General features: G+C 34.0%; 2 protein-coding genes across 2 annotated transcripts; both read right to left on the reverse strand.

Moving 5' to 3' along the window:
• Positions 1-833: 833 nt before the first annotated feature.
• LOC117704570 (olfactory receptor 5L1-like) lies at positions 834-3,849 on the reverse strand. The gene has a single exon (XM_034496766.2). The coding sequence runs from the start codon at positions 3,757-3,759 to the stop codon at positions 2,812-2,814; it is 948 nt and encodes a 315-aa protein (XP_034352657.1). The 5' UTR covers positions 3,760-3,849; the 3' UTR covers positions 834-2,811.
• Positions 3,850-14,672: 10,823 nt separating this feature from the next.
• Positions 14,673-21,727, reverse strand: LOC117704416 (olfactory receptor 5L1-like). Its single transcript, XM_076929038.1, has 3 exons — positions 21,677-21,727; positions 18,498-18,737; positions 14,673-18,087 (listed from the first exon to the last, which is right to left on the reverse strand). Exon 3 carries the CDS (start codon positions 17,993-17,995, stop codon positions 17,048-17,050), a length of 948 nt encoding a protein of 315 aa, XP_076785153.1. The 5' UTR covers positions 17,996-18,087; positions 18,498-18,737; positions 21,677-21,727; the 3' UTR covers positions 14,673-17,047.
• Positions 21,728-23,304: the final 1,577 nt, after the last annotated feature.

Below are 23,304 nucleotides of genomic sequence, written 5' to 3' on the forward strand. Positions count from 1 at the left end.
TTGTTTAAACTTCATCAGAGTCAACCAAAAATATGTTATTGAATTTATTCTAGCCTTGCAAAGACAAAATGCAAGCAAATTGGTTAGAAAATCAAAGTAAGTTGCTACAGTGGCAAAATGTCAGTTTACGGTCTCCCCATCTGCTAGATTTTATGGTTAAAGACACAAGCTCAAAAAGATGCCAGCACTAAATCTTCCTTCTAGATTTAGAGCTACGTGGCTTTAGATAGAATCATACCAATCATCTGTTTTCTCTGGGTGTTCTGGACTAAAGTATTAATCTTTGACTGTATGTAGTATTTTCTATGTATTGTTAGATGGTTGTAATAACTTCACAAGATTTCCAAGTACCAAATCCATTCCTGTCAAAGTAAATTTTAATATAAAACCATTCCTAAGAGCCATTTGTAGGGGACTTTGAAAAGTTCCACCAGCTGTTACATTGTTAATTACGTAGAGGTAAAAAATGCTTCTGGTGATAAAAAGAGATGTCTTGAAGTATCAGCATTGTTCTCAGGAAAATTTTAAACTTTTAACTCAATAAATTATGCCAGGAGTACTACTATTTAATTTGGAAATATTCATTTTATGATTAGTCAATAATGAGAAAGCCAGAAACACAATTAATTGAATTGTCTATACCAAATTATTATAAATTTGAGAAAAAACTTGAATGGAGCATTAATTATTTTCTCTGTATTTCTTTGAGTTTTCAAAAAATTCAGAAGTATGTATATAGTACATATTTAAAAACATGAATCATATACAAAATGAATGGTATTCCAAAGAGTATTTCATTTCTTATATCTTGTTCACAGAGTAATTTTTTTTTCTCAAAGATATATATTGCAAGAAAATTATATAATCATATTAAGATAATTCAGTGTGAGAAAGAATAATATTGTATATTATCTGTCACATGTGGTTCCTAGAATAGTTATATTAATGTAAAAAATTTAAAATAGCAACCAACCAGACCACCCAGAGCCCCCAGAAATGAAACCACCAACCAAAGAGTACACATGGAGGGACCCTTGGCTCCATTTGATATGTAGCAGAGGACGGCCTTGTCCGACATCACTGGGAAGAGAGGCCCTTGGTCCTGGGAACACTCTATGCCCCAGTGTAGGGAAATGCCAGGGTGGGAAGGCAGGAGTAGGTGAGCAGGTGGGTAAGCACCATAAGAGAAGCAGGGAGAAGGAGGATAAGATAGGGGGTTTTCAGAGGGGAACCAGGAAAGGGGATAACATTTGAAATGTAAATAAACAAAATATCCAATTTTAAAAAAAGAAAAGAAAAAAGACTTAAAAAGTCAATAAATAAAAAATATTGACAAAGAAAAATCAGATTCAAGATAGTAATCTGCCTTCCCTGAACACAAGCTCATTACTATTCTAACATTGTAAATACAATGAAAGAGATATCTGTCGACAAAAAAATACTTTACAAACTGAACTTTTATATAAAACTAAAAACAATAGTCATTGAGAAACATGGAATTTTTTGAAATGAAATGTATAGCATCATTTTAATAATGTGTGAGATCAGCAAGAAGCAATAGATGGCTTATGATGAATGAGGTACCATTTCAAACCTACTAATGAGGCATTATGCTCTGTGGATATTCTAAAATAAATGACCACATAGATGTCCCAGACTAAAATTGATGAGTCACAAAAAAAAAAGCAAAACAAAATGAAATAAAACAAAATATTCCTAAACACGAGAAAGAGACATGGAGAGAGAAGAGAACATAAGACTTGAAGGAGTCAGAGAGTAGGTTGACAGTAAAGTAATGAGACAGCACATGTATGCAATTGTCAAAGTACTACTCTAATTAAAAATAATGTGTTTACATAAACATAGAGCAGGAACAGAGGTAACTATAAGTACTTCATTAGTAGCTGAATTAGCATGAGCTCAGAATTAAATATATAGCAAGGGAAGAGAGAGTTCAGCATTTCTGTCTTCAAGAGGCAGAAAAAAATATTTTTTCAAGGAATTCAAAGTTTCTTTTTAATGCATGCTTTCTACTTTGTAAAGGAGCTTTTTAGTTGGCTCAGTACTTATGACAGATTTCTAGTCTTCCAGAGAACCTGAGTTGAACTCCAAGGACTCAGATCTGGTAAGATAAAGGAGACCGAAACTCCAGCTCCAGCAGACCCTTCCACCCTCTGTGGACTCTGCACTCATGTGAAGAGATCACATACTGCATATTCATACCATATAATTAAAATATAGTGTTCATAATTAAATATTACTCAAATATTTTCATAAATGATTCCATATTATCCAATATTTCTAAGGCATAAGCGCTAAAGCAACATTGCAAGTGTAACACCACAATAGGTTAGGAGCCTAGAATTGCAAAATAAATAAAATTCTGAGCAAATATATGTGATATTGTCATTCTGTATATGCATGTATGTTACTGTCATAATTTTCATTGTAAATTATAGACAGTCTATTTTGAAATGAATAATAATGTCCATTGTGGATATAGAAATAAAATTAGAAACTTTACAAAATTCTTCATCTTATATTTGGGAAGGCCTTACTCAAAATGAAATGTATTTGCTGTGGTAGGACACAAAACATAAGGAACAAATTTAAATAAAATGATGAAATCAGCTTTAAATCTGGAATGTTAAAAATTACAAGCATTTAAATTTAGGAGTCAGTATACTGAACAGAAAAAAGAATCACTCAGAACTGTCATGTACCTTCCTTCTTTTTCTAGCCAAAGGTTGTTCCATCTATTAATCCTGTGCCATTATGTACCTTTGATTCTACATCCTGACAATACAGAGTTCATTGAGAATATATCTTAGAGTTCACAACTTTCCTGAGAGCACTTTTGACATCCTTGTTTCTGAGGCTGTAGATCAATGGGTTCAGCATGGGAATTACTACAGTGTAGAACACTGTGGCCACTTTGTCAGCATCCCCACTGGTGTCTGAAGTGGAAGAACAATAAATGGAAAGGATCGTCCCATGGAAGACAATGATGACTGTGAGGTGGGAGGCACAGGTGGAAAAGGCTTTGCGCCTCCCCTCCACAGAGCGCATCCTCAGGATGGTGACGAGGATAAACAAGTAGGAGGTGAAGATAACCACAATACTAAAGCTCTCATTGAAGGTGGCTACAACAAACAGCAGCACTTCATTAATAGTGACATCAGAGCAAGCCAGACTCAAGAGAGGAGGCAGATCACAGAAGAAGTGGTTGATCACATTTGACTTAAACGATGGGATCTCAAGGGCTAAGCACAAATGGACCAGAGAACACACTGATGCACAGAGGTAGCAGCCAGACACCAGTATCATACGGAGATCTGAGGACATGATAGCCATATATAGAAGTGGATTACAGATGGCTACAAAGCGGTCATAGGCCATCACAGTCAGCAGGAAGATTTCAGAGATGACACATGTGCAAAACAAGTAAAATTGGACCATACATGCCAGGAATGATATGGTATTGTTGTTATTGAAGATGTTAGCCAGCATTTTAGGCACAATGGTGGAGGAGTAGCAGAAATCTACAAAGGACAGATGGCTGAGAAAAAAGTACATGGGGGTATGAAGTTGAGAGCTGACCTGAATCAGTGCAGTCATTCCCAGGTTGGCCAAAGCAGTGACTCCATAAATGAGAAGAAAGAGCAAGGAGAGAAAACCACTCATCTCAGGGACATCTGAAAATCCCAGAAGGATGAACTGTGCCACAGTGCTGCAGTTTTCGTCATCCATCTGCCACATTTAAGTGATGCTTCGGAAGATAACTACATTATTCTTTATTTTATAATTTAAAACGCAGGTTACACTCTCTTAAGATGCAACTGTGTTGTAAATATCTGTAAAGATATAAGAGAATGTTAATGTGAAATTTAGCATTGACTAAAACCTAGATAATAGAAGTGATTAAAACTCATGCATGGTTCCATTCAGAAATCACACCAGAATTAAAATCTGTGCATTTTTCTAAATTGTTTCAATTGGTTTCATCAGAATTGCAAACATGTACTTAAATTATATAGGTGCAACGTAAAGTCTTTTTTTTTATTCAGTTATTTTACTGTTTTCTAAAATTCAAAATTCATTTAATGAGATGTCTCCTCAGTCAGTATTCTACATATTAGGTCCCTGGGAAATGATTTAAAAGTTTAAAGTTAACCTTCAGTGAGTCTCTAGAGAAACTTACACGACTAATGTCATGAGGCTTTTGCTCCTCTAATAAGAGTGTTTTGAAGTAAATAACAGGGATAATTTCTATATTATTTACCTCTATGAAATAATCATACTATTGAAAAATTTTAATCCAGCTACATGACTACTGTGGCAATGGATCGCATTTAAAGACTGCTATGTGATCCTAGCTGAAATTCAGACACCCCACACATATGTAACCCCTCAGACTGGAATACAGACACATTCTTATTACACATGTTAAATCCAAAACAATGTAGGTAAGGTTAATTTGTAGAGTTAAGCAGCCCTGTTTGAAAATGTTGTCTAATGAAGGGCAGTCAAATTGAAGAATCAGAGAAAGATTTGACAGAATGAGTCTGAAATAGGATATACCCAACTTCATGACACACATAAGAAAAAATAGGTGACTTAAGACAACAGTGTTTAGAAACAGGGAGATATATAGAAAGAGAGAGGTGAGGATAAAGAGGCATTTTTTTTTTTTTTTTTTACTAGAGCAGTTTTACAGAGACATGTTGCAGAGGAAGATAAAAAAGAAAAATAAGAATGACAAAGAGCCAGAAATTTAGAACAAATTGCCAGTGTTAGTCTCAATAAAGAAGAGAAATTCAGTGAGAATCAGTCAGCTTGGAGAGGAGTTGTAAACTAGAACACTGGGGTTTATCCAGCCAGCCAGAATTCAGAAAAAACTAGAAAGCATTAACTTATGCAGCAGTAAGCCTCTGATATGACAATTACCTCAGGCAATTTATATAGTGATTTGCTTAATTTTTGATTTAATTCCAGTCATGATTTAGAGAATAAATACTCTTGAGTAATACTTTCAGTTATATATCCATGGCTCTTCAGCTTATTAATAAAAATCCTTTCTACAAAATATGTTGCTTAAATTTCTTGGGAAAAATTAATCAAAGATGTAGAAAAATATTACAACAATTGGCTGCTGATAGTTATTAATGTTTTAAGGTGTTAAAATTTATAAATCAAGTGGAAAATTGAGGGTGATTAGAAAAATTTTGTAATATATAAAAATATAGCCCTTAAAATTGTCCAAATTTGTATAATTTAGTGCACAAAATACAAGAAAATGTAAATGGAAGTTAAAACCATTATGTACATATATACATATCAAATATAATACACATAAACCAGAATTTTTGCTTTTACCGCTAAAAATAATTTTATTCAGATTGTGATATACTAAGAATTTATAGCATAACCAGATTCTAAAGTAAGTTTTCAGACTATATCTGTAAAGGAACTTGCTATAATTTAGAAATTTAAAACTCAAAAAATGTAGAGAGCCATTTATTTGCTTACTTGTTAAGACTCTTGATGGAAATATTCCTGAAAACTGATGCTGGGGTACCTCTCAGAAATACTGGGGAGAAAGAATTTGGAGAAGACCAAAAACAAGCTTTTTCTAATCTATCAACTGACTTCAAAGGCTTGAGGTTAGATTAATTAATATTTAGTATTTTCAACTCATGCCACAGTTCTGATCTGAAAATGTGTATTCCTCAAATGTACAAGAAAATGAGTAATTTGTCTTTCATTGAATTAAAAAAAAACACATAATTTTGAAAATGCTTGACTGGGAATGAGTATAAAAATATCATGCTTGTTTCCTCTCAAGCATGGCTTCTTTTTCAGCAAGAAATACTATACAGGAGGATATTCCTCAGTATGCAAGAACACTTTTTTCCTGTCACAATAGGGAAGAAGTTTGGCGATATCTCATGTAAAGGTTGCTGATCTCACCAGTGTACTAGCATTTCACCCAAAATACATTACACAAAGTATGATGTGGACTAAACTGTTCATGGGACCACAGCTAGAAAATCTGTATAAGAAGCACATATCTAGTGTCTTATCTTAAAACCGAAATAAATCTTCTCTCTTTTGCTTCATTCCTGGTTCATTTTTTTCATGAACAGTAATAAGGGTTATTTATTGCTACTTCCAGTATTGCTGTGACAGTGAGCAAAATCTCCACACAGTTCTCCCAGACTGACTAGATGAATTTATTACAAACATGAACAAAATATCAGACCAATCTCTTTCTGTAGATTAAACTGATAACATTTCCTGCTAGGATTATCCATTACCAAGGAAGAAATATACTATCCAATATGCATTCTCATACCATGTTATCTACTAATGCATACTTTAGAAGCAATGTATAAACAGAAAATAGAAATGGTTTGTGGCTCAGTGGTCTTTCTTTACAAATTCTTCTTTATGAGTGCAATCATATTATCCCATAAAAAATAAATCAAAATTTGAACTCTCTGAAATTATTATTTCAGTGTATTCCACCAAAAACAATGTACTTAATCATATCCAACAAACTCACCAAACATTACATGCCTCCCTCTACTCATAAAGATGTCACTATTCAAAATGTCACGGTCTTTATATGTCACTGTGTACCCCTAAAGCTTATAATCCTAAATTTCTGAAAACAAGCACCAGTCTCTGTGGGACATCAATGTGACAGCAAGAAAATACTCCCTCTTGAGATTCAATTATTAGTCCAATGAGATACAAAATGGGAATATTCATCACTCTGATTCATTGTATCTTAATGTAACCTAATTTAATTGAAGTCTCTTGATGAGCAATGTAGGCTACCACTAGGCATTACCTCTGTGTAATATGTGAGTAGATCTCATAAGATGTGTTTGTCTTATTTCTACAGTGCACCACAGATACAATAAAAAGTCTGAAGTCACCATAGAATTCTCCCATGCAAAAGAGAGATGTGATAGTGAATATGCTGAGTCCTTCCTATACACAAATAATAAACTAAAAATATTCATTGTCATGGAGCAACTCTATCAAACTAAATGAGGTCATATTTCTTCCTGACCTAAGATAAAAATATGTGAATTCTGTTAAAAGATGTAATATTTATCTTTTTGGTTTATAAATCCATAAGACAATGGACAGATGATAGCTGCTGCTAAATATTTGGGAGAATAAATACCATGTGCATTGAGGGAGACCATAACACTGGCATATCCCATGATCTCTTCCTACATCGGGTCCTTACCTAAGTATACAATGTTGACTTCAGATATGTGTGCTCAGAGTCTGTGTGTTTATATATGCCCTATAGGATTTTAAAATGTGTTATTGTAACTTGACTCAAATAATGTTTCCAATTCTCAATAGTCTATGTATAATTGCCTAAAATTAATATGAGATTTTTTTAATTCTGAAGAAGTTACCAAAGTGTCCATTTCTATATTGTATCTTGATATATTTTTTTCTTGTTGGTTAAGCACACAAGGTTTTCTTTCTTTCTTTACATCCTCTCTGTTAACCACTACAATATTAAAACAAGAACAAAAGCCCAAAGTCTAAAGCATGAGGACTCCTTGAGTTTTACCATAATACCTGGCTTTTTTTTTTTTTTAATTTTCACCAAGACAACTCAAATTGTACTTTTATTTTATATGAAATAATCATATATTATGCATAGCCTCGTTAGTGGAATATGTTAACGTCAGCTGTAATGTTGCTCATGGACATAAAGTATTCTCCAATTTACTTTTAGTTGACTTTAGATGTAATCTCACCCTATTTATGCCTATTGAAGGGCAGAGTTCTACAACAGTAAAATGGAAGAGCATCTAAAGAGTAGCCCTGGGAGCCACATTGTATACCATCTTAGCAGATGTCTCACATAAATTTGAAAGGGGTGGGGGGGGGTTCGCTATTCATTGTAGACTTAAAGACATAAATGAGAAATATTTTTGGACGTTGCTTACTCTTTTTAGAAGGCTTTATATTTCTTCTATAATCATTACTATTATAAGCTTACTATAAACATGTCACTTTATTATATGTTTATTATGGATTTTCTTTTTTGATAGTGTTTATTTTTTAAAATAGATCTGGATTTAATGAATAATAGGAACTTAATATTTCAGACCTATTCTAACCACTTCTCTCTGATTTCTGCATTACTAAACTCTTAGGTATGTAAATGTATAAATGTGTTACAAGTAATGAACCACTTTTGATTCATTGTTAACTATATTCTAGTGACTGTATATTCATATATTTTGAAAGTTTATTTAATCTTTTTTTAACTCTTCAATTGACCTCAAAATGTACACTAAATTTATTCTCCTGACTTCTTGGTGTCTCCTCCTTGACTGTGGCAATTTCCTTGGCTAAATTTGTTTTATATTAGACTGTGTAGGGGTCATACAAAAGAGTAGGTTTTGTTAATTTTTTAAAATTATGTTTTCTTTATTGATATCATTTCTTTAACCTTCTTTTGCATACAATGGCCTACACACATGTTTCTCCTTTTTTGTGTAATAAACATCCTTCTACTTTATGTAGTATACATTTTCTTTTTTTATTGAATATTTTATTTACACTTTAGATGCCATCCCCTTCCCCCATCCCCCCACTTAGAAAACCCCTATCCCATGCCCCCTTTTCCTTTTTGCACTTACACATTTTTTAAAAAATGTTAATCAAAGGCTTTATAATTTTGGTAATGCTCAATCAGAGGTGTAACCCACTACCCAACTGAGATATATCAACTATCTTTGACTGGTGGAGATACATGAACATCTGCCTCCCTGTCTCCCACCTCTTTCTCTCTCTCATCACCTAGCTTCTCCTCTCCTTCTTCTCTTCCTCTCCTTACTCCTTCTCTTCCTCTCATTACTCCTCCCACCTTAGCTCCTCCTACATATCACCCTTCCTGTTAAAATAATTTTTTTCTCTCAAAATACAATTAAAGCATAATTATTTCTACTTGTACCAGTGAGGTACAAGATAGTTCTAATACCCAGCCCATCATTTTGTTGACTAACCAGAACCTCTGTGATCTATCCTAACTAAAACACTTAGTTCTGAACCTGGCTTTTTCCTTGGCTTTAGAATGAATGTCAGCAGAAAACCATCCACTCAAATCTTTTCTCTCAAGGTAAATAGCCAGGATTGGCTATGAGGCTATAAGTTTTCAACCCCATCAGAAATCCAGAATGACTCAATTAACTATAATTGTGGGAAGCACAAAGCATAACTTCTAATACTTAGCCAATTTATAGAGACCTCTGAACACCTGGACACTCGCTCTACTACAAAACGTTGGAGCATCTGTTCTTCTGCCTTCTGGCCCAGGATCATCTGACAGATCTTAGTGCTGCAGATTTATTAAGGGCTGATTACTCTGTCTAGGCAGATATAATCAGTCGACTATTCTGCAAGTGTGTCCTTTTCTGGACAGTAATTTGTCTGTAGATGGAAAGGGGCAATTTTTGTCTAGTGGCTGTCTCACCAAAACTGGAGTAAATCCAAAGATGCTCAATTTCTTCTTAGAATCCAAGACAGGAAGCTGTCAGGAGCAGACAGGTCTCTAATCAAAATGAACATTAATACAGAAATGTTTGTCACGTCAATTCTGTGGACTTCTGACGTTTTGAAAACCAACTATCCATGTAAGGTAATCTGGACTGTTGTCTGTTAACTCCTCTCAGCTATTTCTAAATAAAACATAGAAAACACCCTAACAATAAACTCCAAGCCATGAATTTGCTATTGTTCCTTAACTCACAAGCTAACCATCTCACATCTGTTAAAAAAGTTAAAGAAGGAGTGGGTCTAAGCCTTGTAGTCCTAAATGTGTTATACTGGTACAATGCCTATGAGAATAACAATATTCATCTCACTTTTATATCAATAAGAAGCTCGTACCAATGAAAATCTTAAAATTTGTAATCAAAGTAAATTGGTGCCATTTAAGATATTATATCTTCACCTTGATAATAATTGTATAGATTTCTACTAATAGGTTATGGTTATGCAATAAATCCTAGCTAATCCTCTCTATTCCCACAAAACCACTACTTTTCCCTAGAAAGACAGACCAACATTTACTACCTTAGTTCCCAAGCCCAGGGAATAGGGGCGCTGACTCTTCAGTAGCTTCTTCAAGCTGATTATGGGCGTTGGGATATTAGAAGAGGAGTGGGAGGAAGAGTAAATTGTTAAGCCTCTGATGCTGTGTCTTCACTGCACCCAGATGGAATTCCAGGACCTCAGAGGTTTGAGCAGGTCTGCCCAGTTTGCTTTATGAGTAGATACACCAAGGCTGATCATTCTACAATATATAATTCTCAAAACAAATTTTAGTATCAAGATAATTTTTTTAAGAGGGCTGACATTTTATTAAGGATGTTGTTTTTAACCGCTTTTCTTTTTCCCCCACTGTTACTGGATATAATATTTACATTTCAAATTTTATCCCCTTACCGCATTCTCCCCACTACCCAGGAACCCCTTATCTCATTCCCCCTCCTTCTGCTTCTATGAGTGTGTGCACCCACCTACCCCCCACTCCCTCTCCCCACCCTCATTTGATTCTGGTCTTGCCTATGTAAGATTGTTTTATCATTTCATATTACCCATTTATAAGCTTATGAAATACAAACAAATATAGATGTTGAAATTACAAATATTTAAATCAAGGACTTACATGTGAGAGAAATATCCAATGTGTGTATTTAAGACTTATTAATATCATCTTCTGTTTTATCTGCTTTCATACAAAAATTATAATTATATTCTTTTTTATCAAATATTTTATTTTTTTACATTTCAGATGTTATTCCCTTTCCCTATTTCCCCTACCTACAACTCCCATATCTCACCCTTCTTCCTCCTTTTTACTTTTATACTATTTTAATTACATGCAAGTATTAAGGTTAGTAAATGTAATTTTATCCTCTATAAGTAACTTTTTTTTTTTTTTTTTTTTTTTTTTTTTTTTTTTTTTTTTTTTTTTTTTTTTTTTTTTTTGGTTTTTTGAGACAGGGTTTCTCTGTGTAGCCCTGGCTGTCCTGGAACTCACTCTGTAGACCAGGCTGGCCTCGAACTCAGAAATCTGCCTGCCTCTGCCTCCCAAGTGCTAGGATTTAAGGCGTGCACTGCCACTGCCTGGCTCTATATAAGTAACTTGTATGTACTCACCTGTTATTGTAAATGTATGCTGATTCTTGTTCCATTTGATGAGAGCAGTGCTCCAATAAATATTCATGTGCAAGTCTGTCTATTGTAGGATAGAGTTAGTTGGGTGTTTGCCTATATATGGAGGGAAGTTAGGAGCTGTGGAAGGAAAGGATCCTGTGTTCAAAATGTATTATACAAGAGAATCTATTTTCTATTTAAAAAAATGAGAGTTGAATTTTGGCACTTAAGAATACTTAGAAGGGTTTTACATTTTCTCTGTTTATTATTTTTCTGTTATGATTGGATTATTTTTGGTTTATTTTGTTTTCTTCCTATTACATTTTTGAGTTTCTGGATTTTTTTTTTTTTTTTTGGTTGTTCAGAGTTGAGACAAGATGGTAATATCTTAAACTTTCAGTTTCAGAAACAACCATTTAAAACCTAGCATATATGTTATATAGATGGTTCACTGGGTGTATGCATCAGCACACTGTTCATAAATATAAGTTTGTACCCACAAAGTTCAGGTGGCAATAGACTCTCAGAGCTCTCACCTATGTAAATTGTGTACACACAGAGAGAGAAAATACAAACACACTAGAATACATTTACATACCTGCTTACACATGTGCACATGCACATTTATCTGCATAAACATATACACCCAAATAAGCATGTACACATACATGTGCATGCACATGTGCGCACACACACACCATACACACATACACTCATACATGCTGCTGCATACACATACACATGTGCACATGCACACATTTCTGCATATACATACACACTCAAATGCACATGCAAGTGCAATTGCACAAACACAGATGCACTCACATATACACCTGAATAGACATACACACCTGCATGCAAATGTGAACATGCACGCACACACACACACACACCTGCATACACATACACAACTGCATACAGATGTGCACAGGCACACACATACACACATACCCATAAACAAAAATCAATGATGAAAAGCTATTTAAATATAAAAATTTATTGTATTTCATACTCTGCTAATACTGAACGCCAACATTCTTGTATCTCCATGACTAAAATACAGATTTCATTGGTGTTTGTTATAAAGTTGTTCTTTGTTATGTTATGAAATACTTTAGCTCATGGCAGTGACTGTTTTACCATGAGATTAACTTGTCAATAATCTTAGGTATTTGGCTACTCCTAAAATTAATATGAAAATTAGTTATTTTAAATTTCATCACAAAAAAAAAAAAAAAAAAAGTTTGCCGGGCGGTGGTGGCGCACATCTTTAATCCCAGCACTTGGGAGGCAGAGGCAGGCAGATCTCTGAGTTCGAGGCCAGCCTGGTCTACAGAGTGAGTTCCAGGACAGCCAGGGCTATACAAAGAAACCCTGTCTCGAACCCCCCCCCCAAAAAAAAAATTTCATCACAGTCAACCAAAAATATATAATTGTCTTTATGCTAGTCTTACAAAGAAAGAAATGAGAGAAAATTAATGGGAAAATCAAAATAAGGTGCTAAAATAGAAAAATGTTAGTCTCCCCACCTGCTAGACACTATGGGTAAAGATACAAACTTTGAAATATATCAGCACCATGTTCTCTCTTCTAAATTCAGAGTGAGATGGAATCATATCTGTAATCTGCTTTCTCTGGGTATTCTGGCCTACAATGTTAATCTATGCCTGTATTATATTGTATTGTCTATGTATTGTTAAATGGTTGTAATAATTTCTCAATATTTTTATGTACCAAAAGCCATGTCCATAAATGTAAATTTTAATATGAAACTACTCCTAAAACCCATCATGAAAACTTCTTTTTGCAACAGACAGAGACTATTCCCCTGGGGAAAAAAAACCACAGCTATCACAAAGGAAAGTTGTAGAGCCCAGTATCAATGGATATATGTATCCAATTCTTATTTTAAATGAAACACTGGGAAAGAGAAGGCAGAAAGATTCTACAAGCCAGACAATTTGAGGGTTTGTTTGAGATTGTGTCTCCTAGTAAAGCCAGAAGCTACACCCATAGTATCTGACCAGTATGACTGCCTAAACAGGAGCTGAATAAGGACAACCATAAGGAGCAGGTTAATGTGGATAGGAAAAAACTCATGAAGCATCAATCCCACACAAAGAACTTACTATATGCAAGTATGGAGTGCTCAGAGTAGGAGGTGTAGTCTTCTCTAAGGAAGAGCACACCAATTGGTTATCTAATACCAAATGGTCATCCCTGAAAACATATATACAAGTAACATTATACAGACTGAGCAGGTTATATTTAAAAATATATGTCTATACATGTATGTGTATGTAACAAGGATTAATGAAAATGAGGCCATGAATTTGGAAGAAAGCAAGCAATGGTATATGACAGGCTTTGGAAGGAGGCATGAGAAAAAATAAATGGTATAATACCTTTAAAAATTTTAATGTATATTCTGGTTTTGGAAAGTTTAACAGTGATTTTCCAGCTCTTTAATGTACATTAACTTTATTAAAATATATTCCATCAAAAAAAATCTCAGCTACGTATTTAGCTGGAGCCATGTGTACTCTTTGGTTTGTGGTTTAGTTCCTGTGAGCTCTTGTGGGTCTGGATGGTTGATATTGTTGTTTTTCTATGTGGTTCCAAACCCCTTCAGCTCCTTCAGTCCTTTCTCTAACTCCCCATTGGGTACTCCATGCTCAGTTCAATGGTTGGCTGCAAGCATCTGCCCCTGTAAATGGGAGGAGGCCCTTGGTCTTGTGAAGGCTTGATGCCCCAGGGTAGGGGGATGCCAGGGAGGGAAGGAAGGAGTAGATGGGCAGGTGTGGAAACACCCTTATAAAAGCTGGTGTAGGAGGGATGGGATAGGGCATTTCTGGAGGGAAAACCAGGAAAGGAGATGACATCTAAAATGTAAATAAATCAAATATTCAATAAAAAAGAAAGAAAGTATATCAAAAACAAAACAAAAAACTAAGCAAAACCAAAAACTAAAAGAGAAAATTCTAAAGGGGAGTTTACCAAACTGCTATATGGTTAATTATGTACAGGTGTAAAATACTTCTGGTGACAACAAGGGATGTCTTGAAATATCAGCATTGTTCTTAAGAATATTTTAAACTTTTTTTTTCAAGACAGGGTTTCTCTGTGTAGCTCTGGCTGTCCTGGAACTCACTCTGTAGATCAGGCTGGCCTTGAACTCAGAAATCTGCCTGCCTCTGCCTCCCAAGTGCTGGCATTAAAGGCGTGTGCTACCACTGCCCGGCCTATTTTAAACGTTTAACTCAATAAATTATGCCATGAATACTACTTTTAATTTGGAAATATTCAATCAATGAGTAGTCATGAATAGCAGCTTAAAATTTATAAGAAAGCCAGAAACACAAACAATAAATTGAATTGTCTATACCAAATCATTATCAATTTGAGAAGAAACTTGAATGGAACAATAATTTTTTTTCACTAGGCCATGAAAAAATAAATCAACGACAGTTTTTAAAGTCAAAATTTATTATAGAGCTATTCCAAGTAGATCAAATACGAAACCAGTTTAGGTTTCCAACAGCAGAGGAATCAATACAGATGGTATGTTTTACAGTGGAATTCATGTAAAAGTTAGAACATTTGTAAGAAAAAATATATAATCATATTACAATAACGAAGTCAGCACCACAAAGACAAATATTGTATGTTTTCTGTCACATATGGTTCCTAGAGATTATAGGAATATGCACAAAACTTAAAAATTAAGTGATTCAAAAAACAATGAAAAAGAAAAATTAGATTCAAGACAGTAACCTACCTTCCCTGAAGTCAACAAGCTCAATTGTTTTCTAACATTATAAATACAAGCACATGGCAAGAAGTTGACGTGGGCCAAAGACAAGGAAGTAGGCTTAAAGCAGGAATCTGACATTAGACTAGAACAAAGAAGTAATTTCAGGTAGGAATCTAAATCATAGGATTTAGCAAAGAAGTAATCTCAGGCAGGAATCTAAATATTAGGCCAGAACAAAGAAGTAATTTCAGACAGGAATCTACATTTTAGGCTAGAACAAGGAAGTAGGCTTTAGACATGAAAATGACCTTAGGCTAGGATAGGGAAGTAGGCTCAGATATTTTGGTCATCCTGATAAGCCTTTAGAAACAGTGTTCATGGGAGTATTCACATAACTGGGTTTAATGCCTTGCAATTTTATTTATTTATTTTTTTGGCTATTTGTGCTTGTTTTATTGCTTGTTCCTCCATCATTTGCAACTATTGTATTCCTAGATCCTTAACCTAGAACTGACCTTAATACAGGTATGTAATCAAAATGGTATAAAAGCATAAAGGAAGAGGGGGTATAGGATAGGGGGTTCTAAGGAGGAGAAATGGAGAAAGGGGATGACATCTGTATTGTAAATAAATAAAATATCCAATAAAAAATAAATGAATAAATACAAGCACAGAGACGACTATTAACAAACAAATATACTTCACAAACTGAAGTTTTAGAATAAACTAAAAAATAATTGTGGTTGAGAAACATGAAAATTTTGAAAATGAAAGTTATTGCATTATTTTAATAATGTGTGAGTTCAACCTGTATGTGTAGATATCCTATGGTGAGTAAGATACTATTTCAAACCTAATAATGAGGCATTATATTCCAGTGGGTATTCTAAAATTTATGATCACACAGATGGCCCTGACTGAACTTCTTGAGTCATAAAATAAAATAAAATAAAATAAAACAAAACAAAATAAAACAAAATATGTATGGCAAATAAAAAAATGGGAAAGAGACATATAGAAAGAAGGGAGTATAAAATCTGAGGGAGTCAGGACATGACAGTAATGAGACAGAACTGTATACATGCATGCAACTTTAATTATAATATATTTGTATACATGAGCATAGAGGATAAACAGAAGTGACTGTAAGTTCTTTATCAGTAGCTGAGTTAGCATGCACACAGAATTTAAACATGAAAAGAGAGAATTCAGAAATTCTTTCTTCAATGAGAGTTCTCAGTAGATAGAAAAGAGTCTAAAACTTTAATTTTGAGACATTCCAAGTTTCATAATATATGCTTTCTATTCTGTAAAGGGGCTTTTGAGATGGTTCAGTACTTAAGACAGATTTCTAATCTTCCAGAGGGCCTGAGTTCAAATCTAAGTTCATGCATCTGTTGGGATAGAGGATACTGAAACTCGAGCTCCAGAAGACTCAAGACTCTTCCATGAATTTTGGAAAGTAAACTTATGCACAAAGATCACATACAGACAGATTTGTATCATGTAATTATTTTCATAAATAAATATTGCTAAAATATTTTCTTAAATAATTGCATATTATTCAATATTGCTGAGGCATTGAGTACCGTAGTAACATTACCAACTTTAAAATGAAGTAGGTTATGAGCCTGAACTAGTAAAGTAAGAAAACTCCTAGGCCAATATCCATGATATTCTTACTCTGTGCCTAGCTATTTGTTAAAGTCATGAATTTTATTGTACACTATATATAGACATTCTATATTGAAATGAATAATATTGTCCATTGTAGATATAGAAATAAAATTAGAAACTTTGCAAAATCCTTCATCTTATATTTGGGAAGACCTTACACAAAATGAAATGTACTTGCTGTGGTAGGACACAAAACATAAGGAACAAATTTAAATAAAATGATGAAATCAACTTTAAATTTGGAATCTTAAAAATTACAAGCTTTTAAATTTAGGAGTCAGTATACTGAACAGAAAAAAGAATCACTCAGAATGTCATATACCTTGCTTCTTTTTCTAGCCAAAGGTTGTTCCATCTATTAATCTCTGTACCATCATCTAACTCTGATTCTGTATCCTGACAATACAGAGTTCATTGAGAATATATCTTAGAGTTCACAACTTTCCTGAGAGCACTTTTGACATCCTTGTTTCTGAGGCTGTAGATCAATGGGTTCAGCATGGGAATTACTACAGTGTAGAACACTGTGGCCACTTTGTCAGCATCCCCACTGGTGCCTGAAGTGGAAGAACAATAAATGGAAAGGATCGTCCCATGGAAGACAATGATGACTGTGAGGTGGGAGGCACAGGTGGAAAAGGCTTTGCGCCTCCCCTCCACAGAGCGCATCCTCAGGATGGTGACGAGGATAAACAAGTAGGAGGTGAAGATAACCACAATACTAAAGCTCTCATTGAAGGTGGCTACAACAAACAGCAGCACTTCATTAATAGTGACATCAGAGCAAGCCAGACTCAAGAGAGGAGGCAGATCACAGAAGAAGTGGTTGATCACATTTGACTTAAACGATGGGATCTCAAGGGCTAAGCACAAATGGACCAGAGAACACACTGATGCACAGAGGTAGCAGCCAGACACCAGTATCATACGGAGATCTGAGGACATGATAGCCATATATAGAAGTGGATTACAGATGGCTACAAAGCGGTCATAGGCCATCACAGCCAGCAGGAAGACTTCAGTGACCACACAAGTGCAAAACAGGTAAAATTGGACCATACATGCCAGGAATGATATGGCTTTGTCCTTATTGAAGATGTTAGCCAGCATTTTAGGCACAATGGTGGAGGAGTAGCAGAAATCTACAAAGGACAGATGGCTGAGAAAAAAGTACATGGGGGTATGAAGTTGAGAGCTGACCTGAATCAGTGCAGTCATTCCCAGGTTGGCCAAAGCAGTGACTCCATAAATGAGAAGAAAGAGCAAGGAGAGAAAACCACTCATCTCAGGGACATCTGAAAATCCCAGCAGGACGAACTGTGCCACAGTGCTGCAGTTTTCGTCATCCATCTGCCACATTTAAGTGATGCTTCAGAAGATATCTACATTATTCTTTATTTGTGATTCAAAAGGCAATTTAGTCTTCTAAGATGGTAGCATGTAGTAAACATCTGTAAATACAAAGAACATCTTGTGAAATTTAGCATTGACTAAAACTTTGATAATAGAAGTGATTAAAACCCATGTTTAAACTCAGAAATGAAACCAGAATTAAAATCTGTGCATTGTACTTAATTGTTTCAATTGATTTTTTCAGAATTGCAAATATGGGTTTAAATTATACAGAAACAGCATAAGTGTTTTTCATTTTGTTACTTCACTGTTCTCTAAAATTAGAAATCTACCCTGATTTCTCATTTGTTAATATTGTAAATATTAGGCCTCTTGCAAATGACTTATATGTTGAAAGGTGATCTCCACTGAGTCTCTAGAGAAACTTACATAACTGCTATAATGAGTTATTAGCTCCTTTAATGTGTTTTATCATGGAAACATGGTTAATTTACATATCGTCATTTACCTTTGTGAAGTAATTACACTGATGTAGAGGAATTTTAGTCGAGCCACATGGCTGTTCTGGCAAGGTTTCATATTCAAAGGCCTTCAAGATATGTATGATTCAGCTTGAATGCAGACAGCCCACACACCTTTAACCTCAGTATGAAATACAGATATTCCTTTAGTATGCATATTTAATTTCAAACAATGCAAGGATGTTTAATTTGTAGAATGAAGCACCTTTGTTTGAAATTGATGTCAACTGAGGGGCAGAAAAAGTGAAGAATCAGAACAAGTTGACATAATGAGTCAGAAATAAGATATGCGGAACTCTCAAGAGAATAAACGAGAAAGGGAGGTTACTTAAGAGCAAGCAAGCGAGAGAGACAGAGAGAGAGACACAGAGAGAGAGACAGAGACAGAGAGAGGGAGGGAGGGAGGGAGGGAGACAGAGAGAGGAAGGGATGAAGACTTGTCAGGTGAAGACAGAAGTAAGTGAATGATAAAGAGCAGGATTAGAACAGGATTAGTCTGAGGCCAAGCAGAGAGATTCAGTGAGAATCAATCAGTTTGGAAAGGAATTTGAGCCAGAACTGCAGTGTTCAGCCAGGCAGACAGAGTTCAGAAAGAAATAGAAATGGTGACACCCTCATGAGATAGAGAGATAGAAAAACATACAGAGAGAGAGAAGAGAGAGAGAGACAGAGAGAGAGAGACAGAGACAGAGAGACAGAGAGAGAGACAGAGAGAGAGAGACAGAGAGAGAGACACAGAGAGAGACAGAGAGAGACAGAGACAAAGAGAGACAGAGAGACAGATTGACCTCTAGCAACACACATTAAGGGTGTAAAAATAAATTTAGTATAAATTAAAAAAAAAGAAAAGATGAGCTTGTTCAGCAACAAACCTCTGAGATGACAATTATTTCAGGAAAAACACATATTTACACACAGATTCAATTTATTTTTAATTTAATTTCAGCTATGGTTCTGAGAAAAAATACTCTTGAGTATTACCTTCCAATATATACATGGCTCTTCAAAACTTTAATGAAAATCTGTTTTAAAAACAAATATGTTGCTTTGAATTTTTGGGGAAAACTAATCAAAGGTAGAGAAGAAATATCATTACAGAAATTGGATATTGATAATTGTTAATATTTAAAGGTATAAAAATTTATAAATCAAGTGAAAAATTGAGGGTTATTAGAAAAATTTTGAAACATATGAAAATATAAATCACTTAATTTTCTAAATTTGTATAATTTAATGCACAAAATATGAAAGAAAGTAAATAGCAGTTGAAAACTTGATGGATATAAGGCAAATATACACATAAACAATGTCCTTTGCTTTTACCTTTAAACATAAATAATTTTATTCATATTATGATTTGAAAGAATTTATAACATAACCAGATTCTAAAGCAAGTTTTCAGATGATAGCTATAAAGGAAGTTGAAATAATCTAGAAATTTGGATCTCACAAGGCACCGTGCTAGGGCAACCAAGCACATATTTGTGTGGAAAAGAATGTAGAAAAGATCACATATGAGGTTTTCTCAGTTTATCAACTGATTTCAAAGACTTGAGGATGGAGTCATTAATATGTATCATTCTCAACAAATGTCATTGTTCTGATCTGAAAATGTTCATTCATAAACTGTACAAGAAAATGAGTTACCAGTCTCACTAAATTCGAAAGAAAACATAATTTTGACTGTTGGGGAGGAAACCAGGAGAAGAATAATGACTGAACTTTAAAAAAAAAAAAAAAAGAAAAGAAAAATAGATGAAATTTAAAAAATTTAAAAAAAAAAAGAAAATACTTGACCAGTAACATGATTAATGAAGAAAAATGTCTTGCACATTGCTTCCCACACACTGTCTTTTTTTTTTTTTCTTACAATGAATGTGATACAGGAGGGTATTCATAAGAATCCAAAGTCATTTCCTTTGTTCACATGGTTTTCATTTTCTAGCTGTTGCAAATAAAGTGGCAATAATCATTGACAATAATTGTTACTGAGCAAGTCTCTTATCAGAAGATACTATGCCAGATGGCACGGAAATGAAGCAGAAACAGTTCTATCTTGCTTTGATGACTATGAACCACATTGACAAGAATGGCAAGATATCCTTCAGGTGTAGTAGTGCTACTCAGGCTTTGGTAGTTATGAACAGATTGAATTTAAGATCTGTCCAACAGGACAGAAATCAGGCTTGGTATTAGAACCCGAGCTAACTACTTTGTCCATTGATTTGCGCAAGAGTTGAGGGAATGGAAAGTGTTGAATGAAAAAGGGAAAGGTAAGGTGATGTACTAATATTACAACTAAAGTAAAGGATATTAACTTATATGTATTATATGTAATATTAAGCAAATAGAAATAATGTTTTTCTCCTTTTTAAAATATTACTGGACATACAATGGTCTCTCCTTTGTATAATATAATCCAAGGTTCACTGAACCACTCTGACTTTTTTTAACATTCCACATTCTATCTCTACTAATTCAAATATTTTTACCAATTTTATTGACATTGTTAATGTATTTACTATGATACAATAAATAAGTAAATATTCTAATAATGAAATTGTTCAGTTTGCAAATCCAAGTAACTTTATATTGTAAATGTTATCATGTTCCTAAAAATAGCCCATAATGCTTTCTCTATCAAAATTAGCTCCATTTACTTTTGCTGTATATATTTCTATCATTTTCTATCTATAAATCCTTCTATGACATACTTATTCAAAAGTTTATTATCTGTATATTTACAGAGCATATGATAAATATTTGTTCTTTACTGATTTTCTTATTCAAATAGCAAAATTTTGTTCATCTGACTTTCAGGTTTTCTTCTCAGACAAGTAACTATCCAGTTTCTTTTTGCAGATTAAATAATAACATTGTCTGCCAGAATTATTCATTACCAAGAAATGAATATACTATCCTATAAGCATTCTCATGAGATTTTATGTAGTAATGTCAACTCTAGAAGAAAGACATAAACACAAAAAAGCAATGGTTTATGGTTCAGTAGTTTCATTTACAAACTCTTCTTTATTACTGCAATCATATTCCATAGAGAAAATAATTCAAAATTTGAGCTCTTAGAAACTATTATTTCAGTATACTCCACCAAAAACAATGGAGTTAATCATATCCAACCAACTCACCAATGAAACAGACAACTCACCAATGAAACATGCCTCTCTCTGCTCCTAAAGATGTCACTATACAAAATGCCACAGTTTTTATGTCACTATGTATCCCTAAAGCTTATAATCCTAAATTTCTGAAAACAAGCACCAGTCTCTGTGGGACATCAATGTGACAGCAAGAAAATACTCCCTCTTGAGATTCAATTATTAGTCCAATGAGATACAAAATGGGAATATTCATCACTCTGATTCATTGTATCTTAATGTAACCTAATTTAATTGAAGTTTCTTGATGAACAATGTATGCTACCACTATGCATTACCTCTGTGTAATATGTGAGTAGATCTCATGTGTTTGTCTTATTTCAGCAGTGCACCACAGACACAATAAAGAGCAAATCACCATAGTGTTTTCCCCCAAATCAGAGAGAAGTGATAGTGAATATAGTGAGTCCTTCTTATACCCCATTAATAAACTAAAAATAGAAATTGTTATGATGCAACTTTATCAAACTGAATGAGGTCAGCATTTATTCTTAACCTAGGCTAAAAATATGCGACCTTTGTTAAAAGAAGCAGTTTGTTGGAAAATCTCTATGACACTGGACAGATGATAGCTGCTAAAGATTTTCGAGAATAGACACCATGAGGAAGATCATGGCACTGCATACCTCGTATCTCTTTCCACATCTGTTCTTTTCACAAGTATAAAAGGTTGACTTCAAATATGTGTGCTCAAAGCAGTCTGTGTGTTTTCAGATGCACCAAAGTGTTAAAAAAACTGTATTAGTATAATTTTACTCAATGTTCTAATTCTCAGTAATCTATATATAGTTGCCTAAAATTAATATGGAAGTTTTAATTCTGAAAAAACTATCAAAGTGTACTTTTGTACATTGTATTTTGATGTATTTTTTTCTTGTTATTTAAGCACACAAGATTTTCATTCTTTATTTATATCTCCTATGTCAACCACTACAGTGACTAAAACAAGAGCAAATGACCGAAGTTTAAACCATAATGACTCCTTGTGTTTTTGTCTTGGTAACTGCGTTTTTTGTTTTTCCTCAAAATAATTCAAATTGTATATTCATTTTATATAAAATAATGATATATTACGCATAGCTTAGTTTGTCAAATTATATGCTAAATTCAGGTATAATGGTGTTGATGGGCATAAAGCATCCTTAAATTTATTTTTAGTTGACACTAGAAATATTATCACACCATGTATACCTCTAAAAAGGCAGAGTCCCTCAACAGTAAAATGATAGAGCACCTATACTATCTATATTATAGATAGTAGTCCTGGAAGTTATGATGTACAACATCCTAGCAGGTGTTGTACATAAGGATTTTGGTGAGTCTTCAACTTATCTTAGACCTAAAGACATGAATGAGAAATATTTTAGGACTTGCCTTATTCTTTTAAAAATGCTTGGAATTTCTTTTATAGCCATTAATATTATAAGCTCACTATAAATGTACAACTTTATTACATTTTTATTATGGTTTTTTATAGTGTTTATTTTTAGGACATATGTAGATTTAATGAATATTGAGAATTAAATATTTCTGACCTATTTTACCAATCCCTTTCTGATTTCTGCATTACTAAACTCTTGGGTAAGTAAATGTATAAATGTGTTACAAGTAATAAACC

Source organism: Arvicanthis niloticus, chromosome 2 (assembly GCF_011762505.2).
Source record: "Arvicanthis niloticus isolate mArvNil1 chromosome 2, mArvNil1.pat.X, whole genome shotgun sequence".
Taxonomy (NCBI): domain Eukaryota; kingdom Metazoa; phylum Chordata; class Mammalia; order Rodentia; family Muridae; genus Arvicanthis; species Arvicanthis niloticus.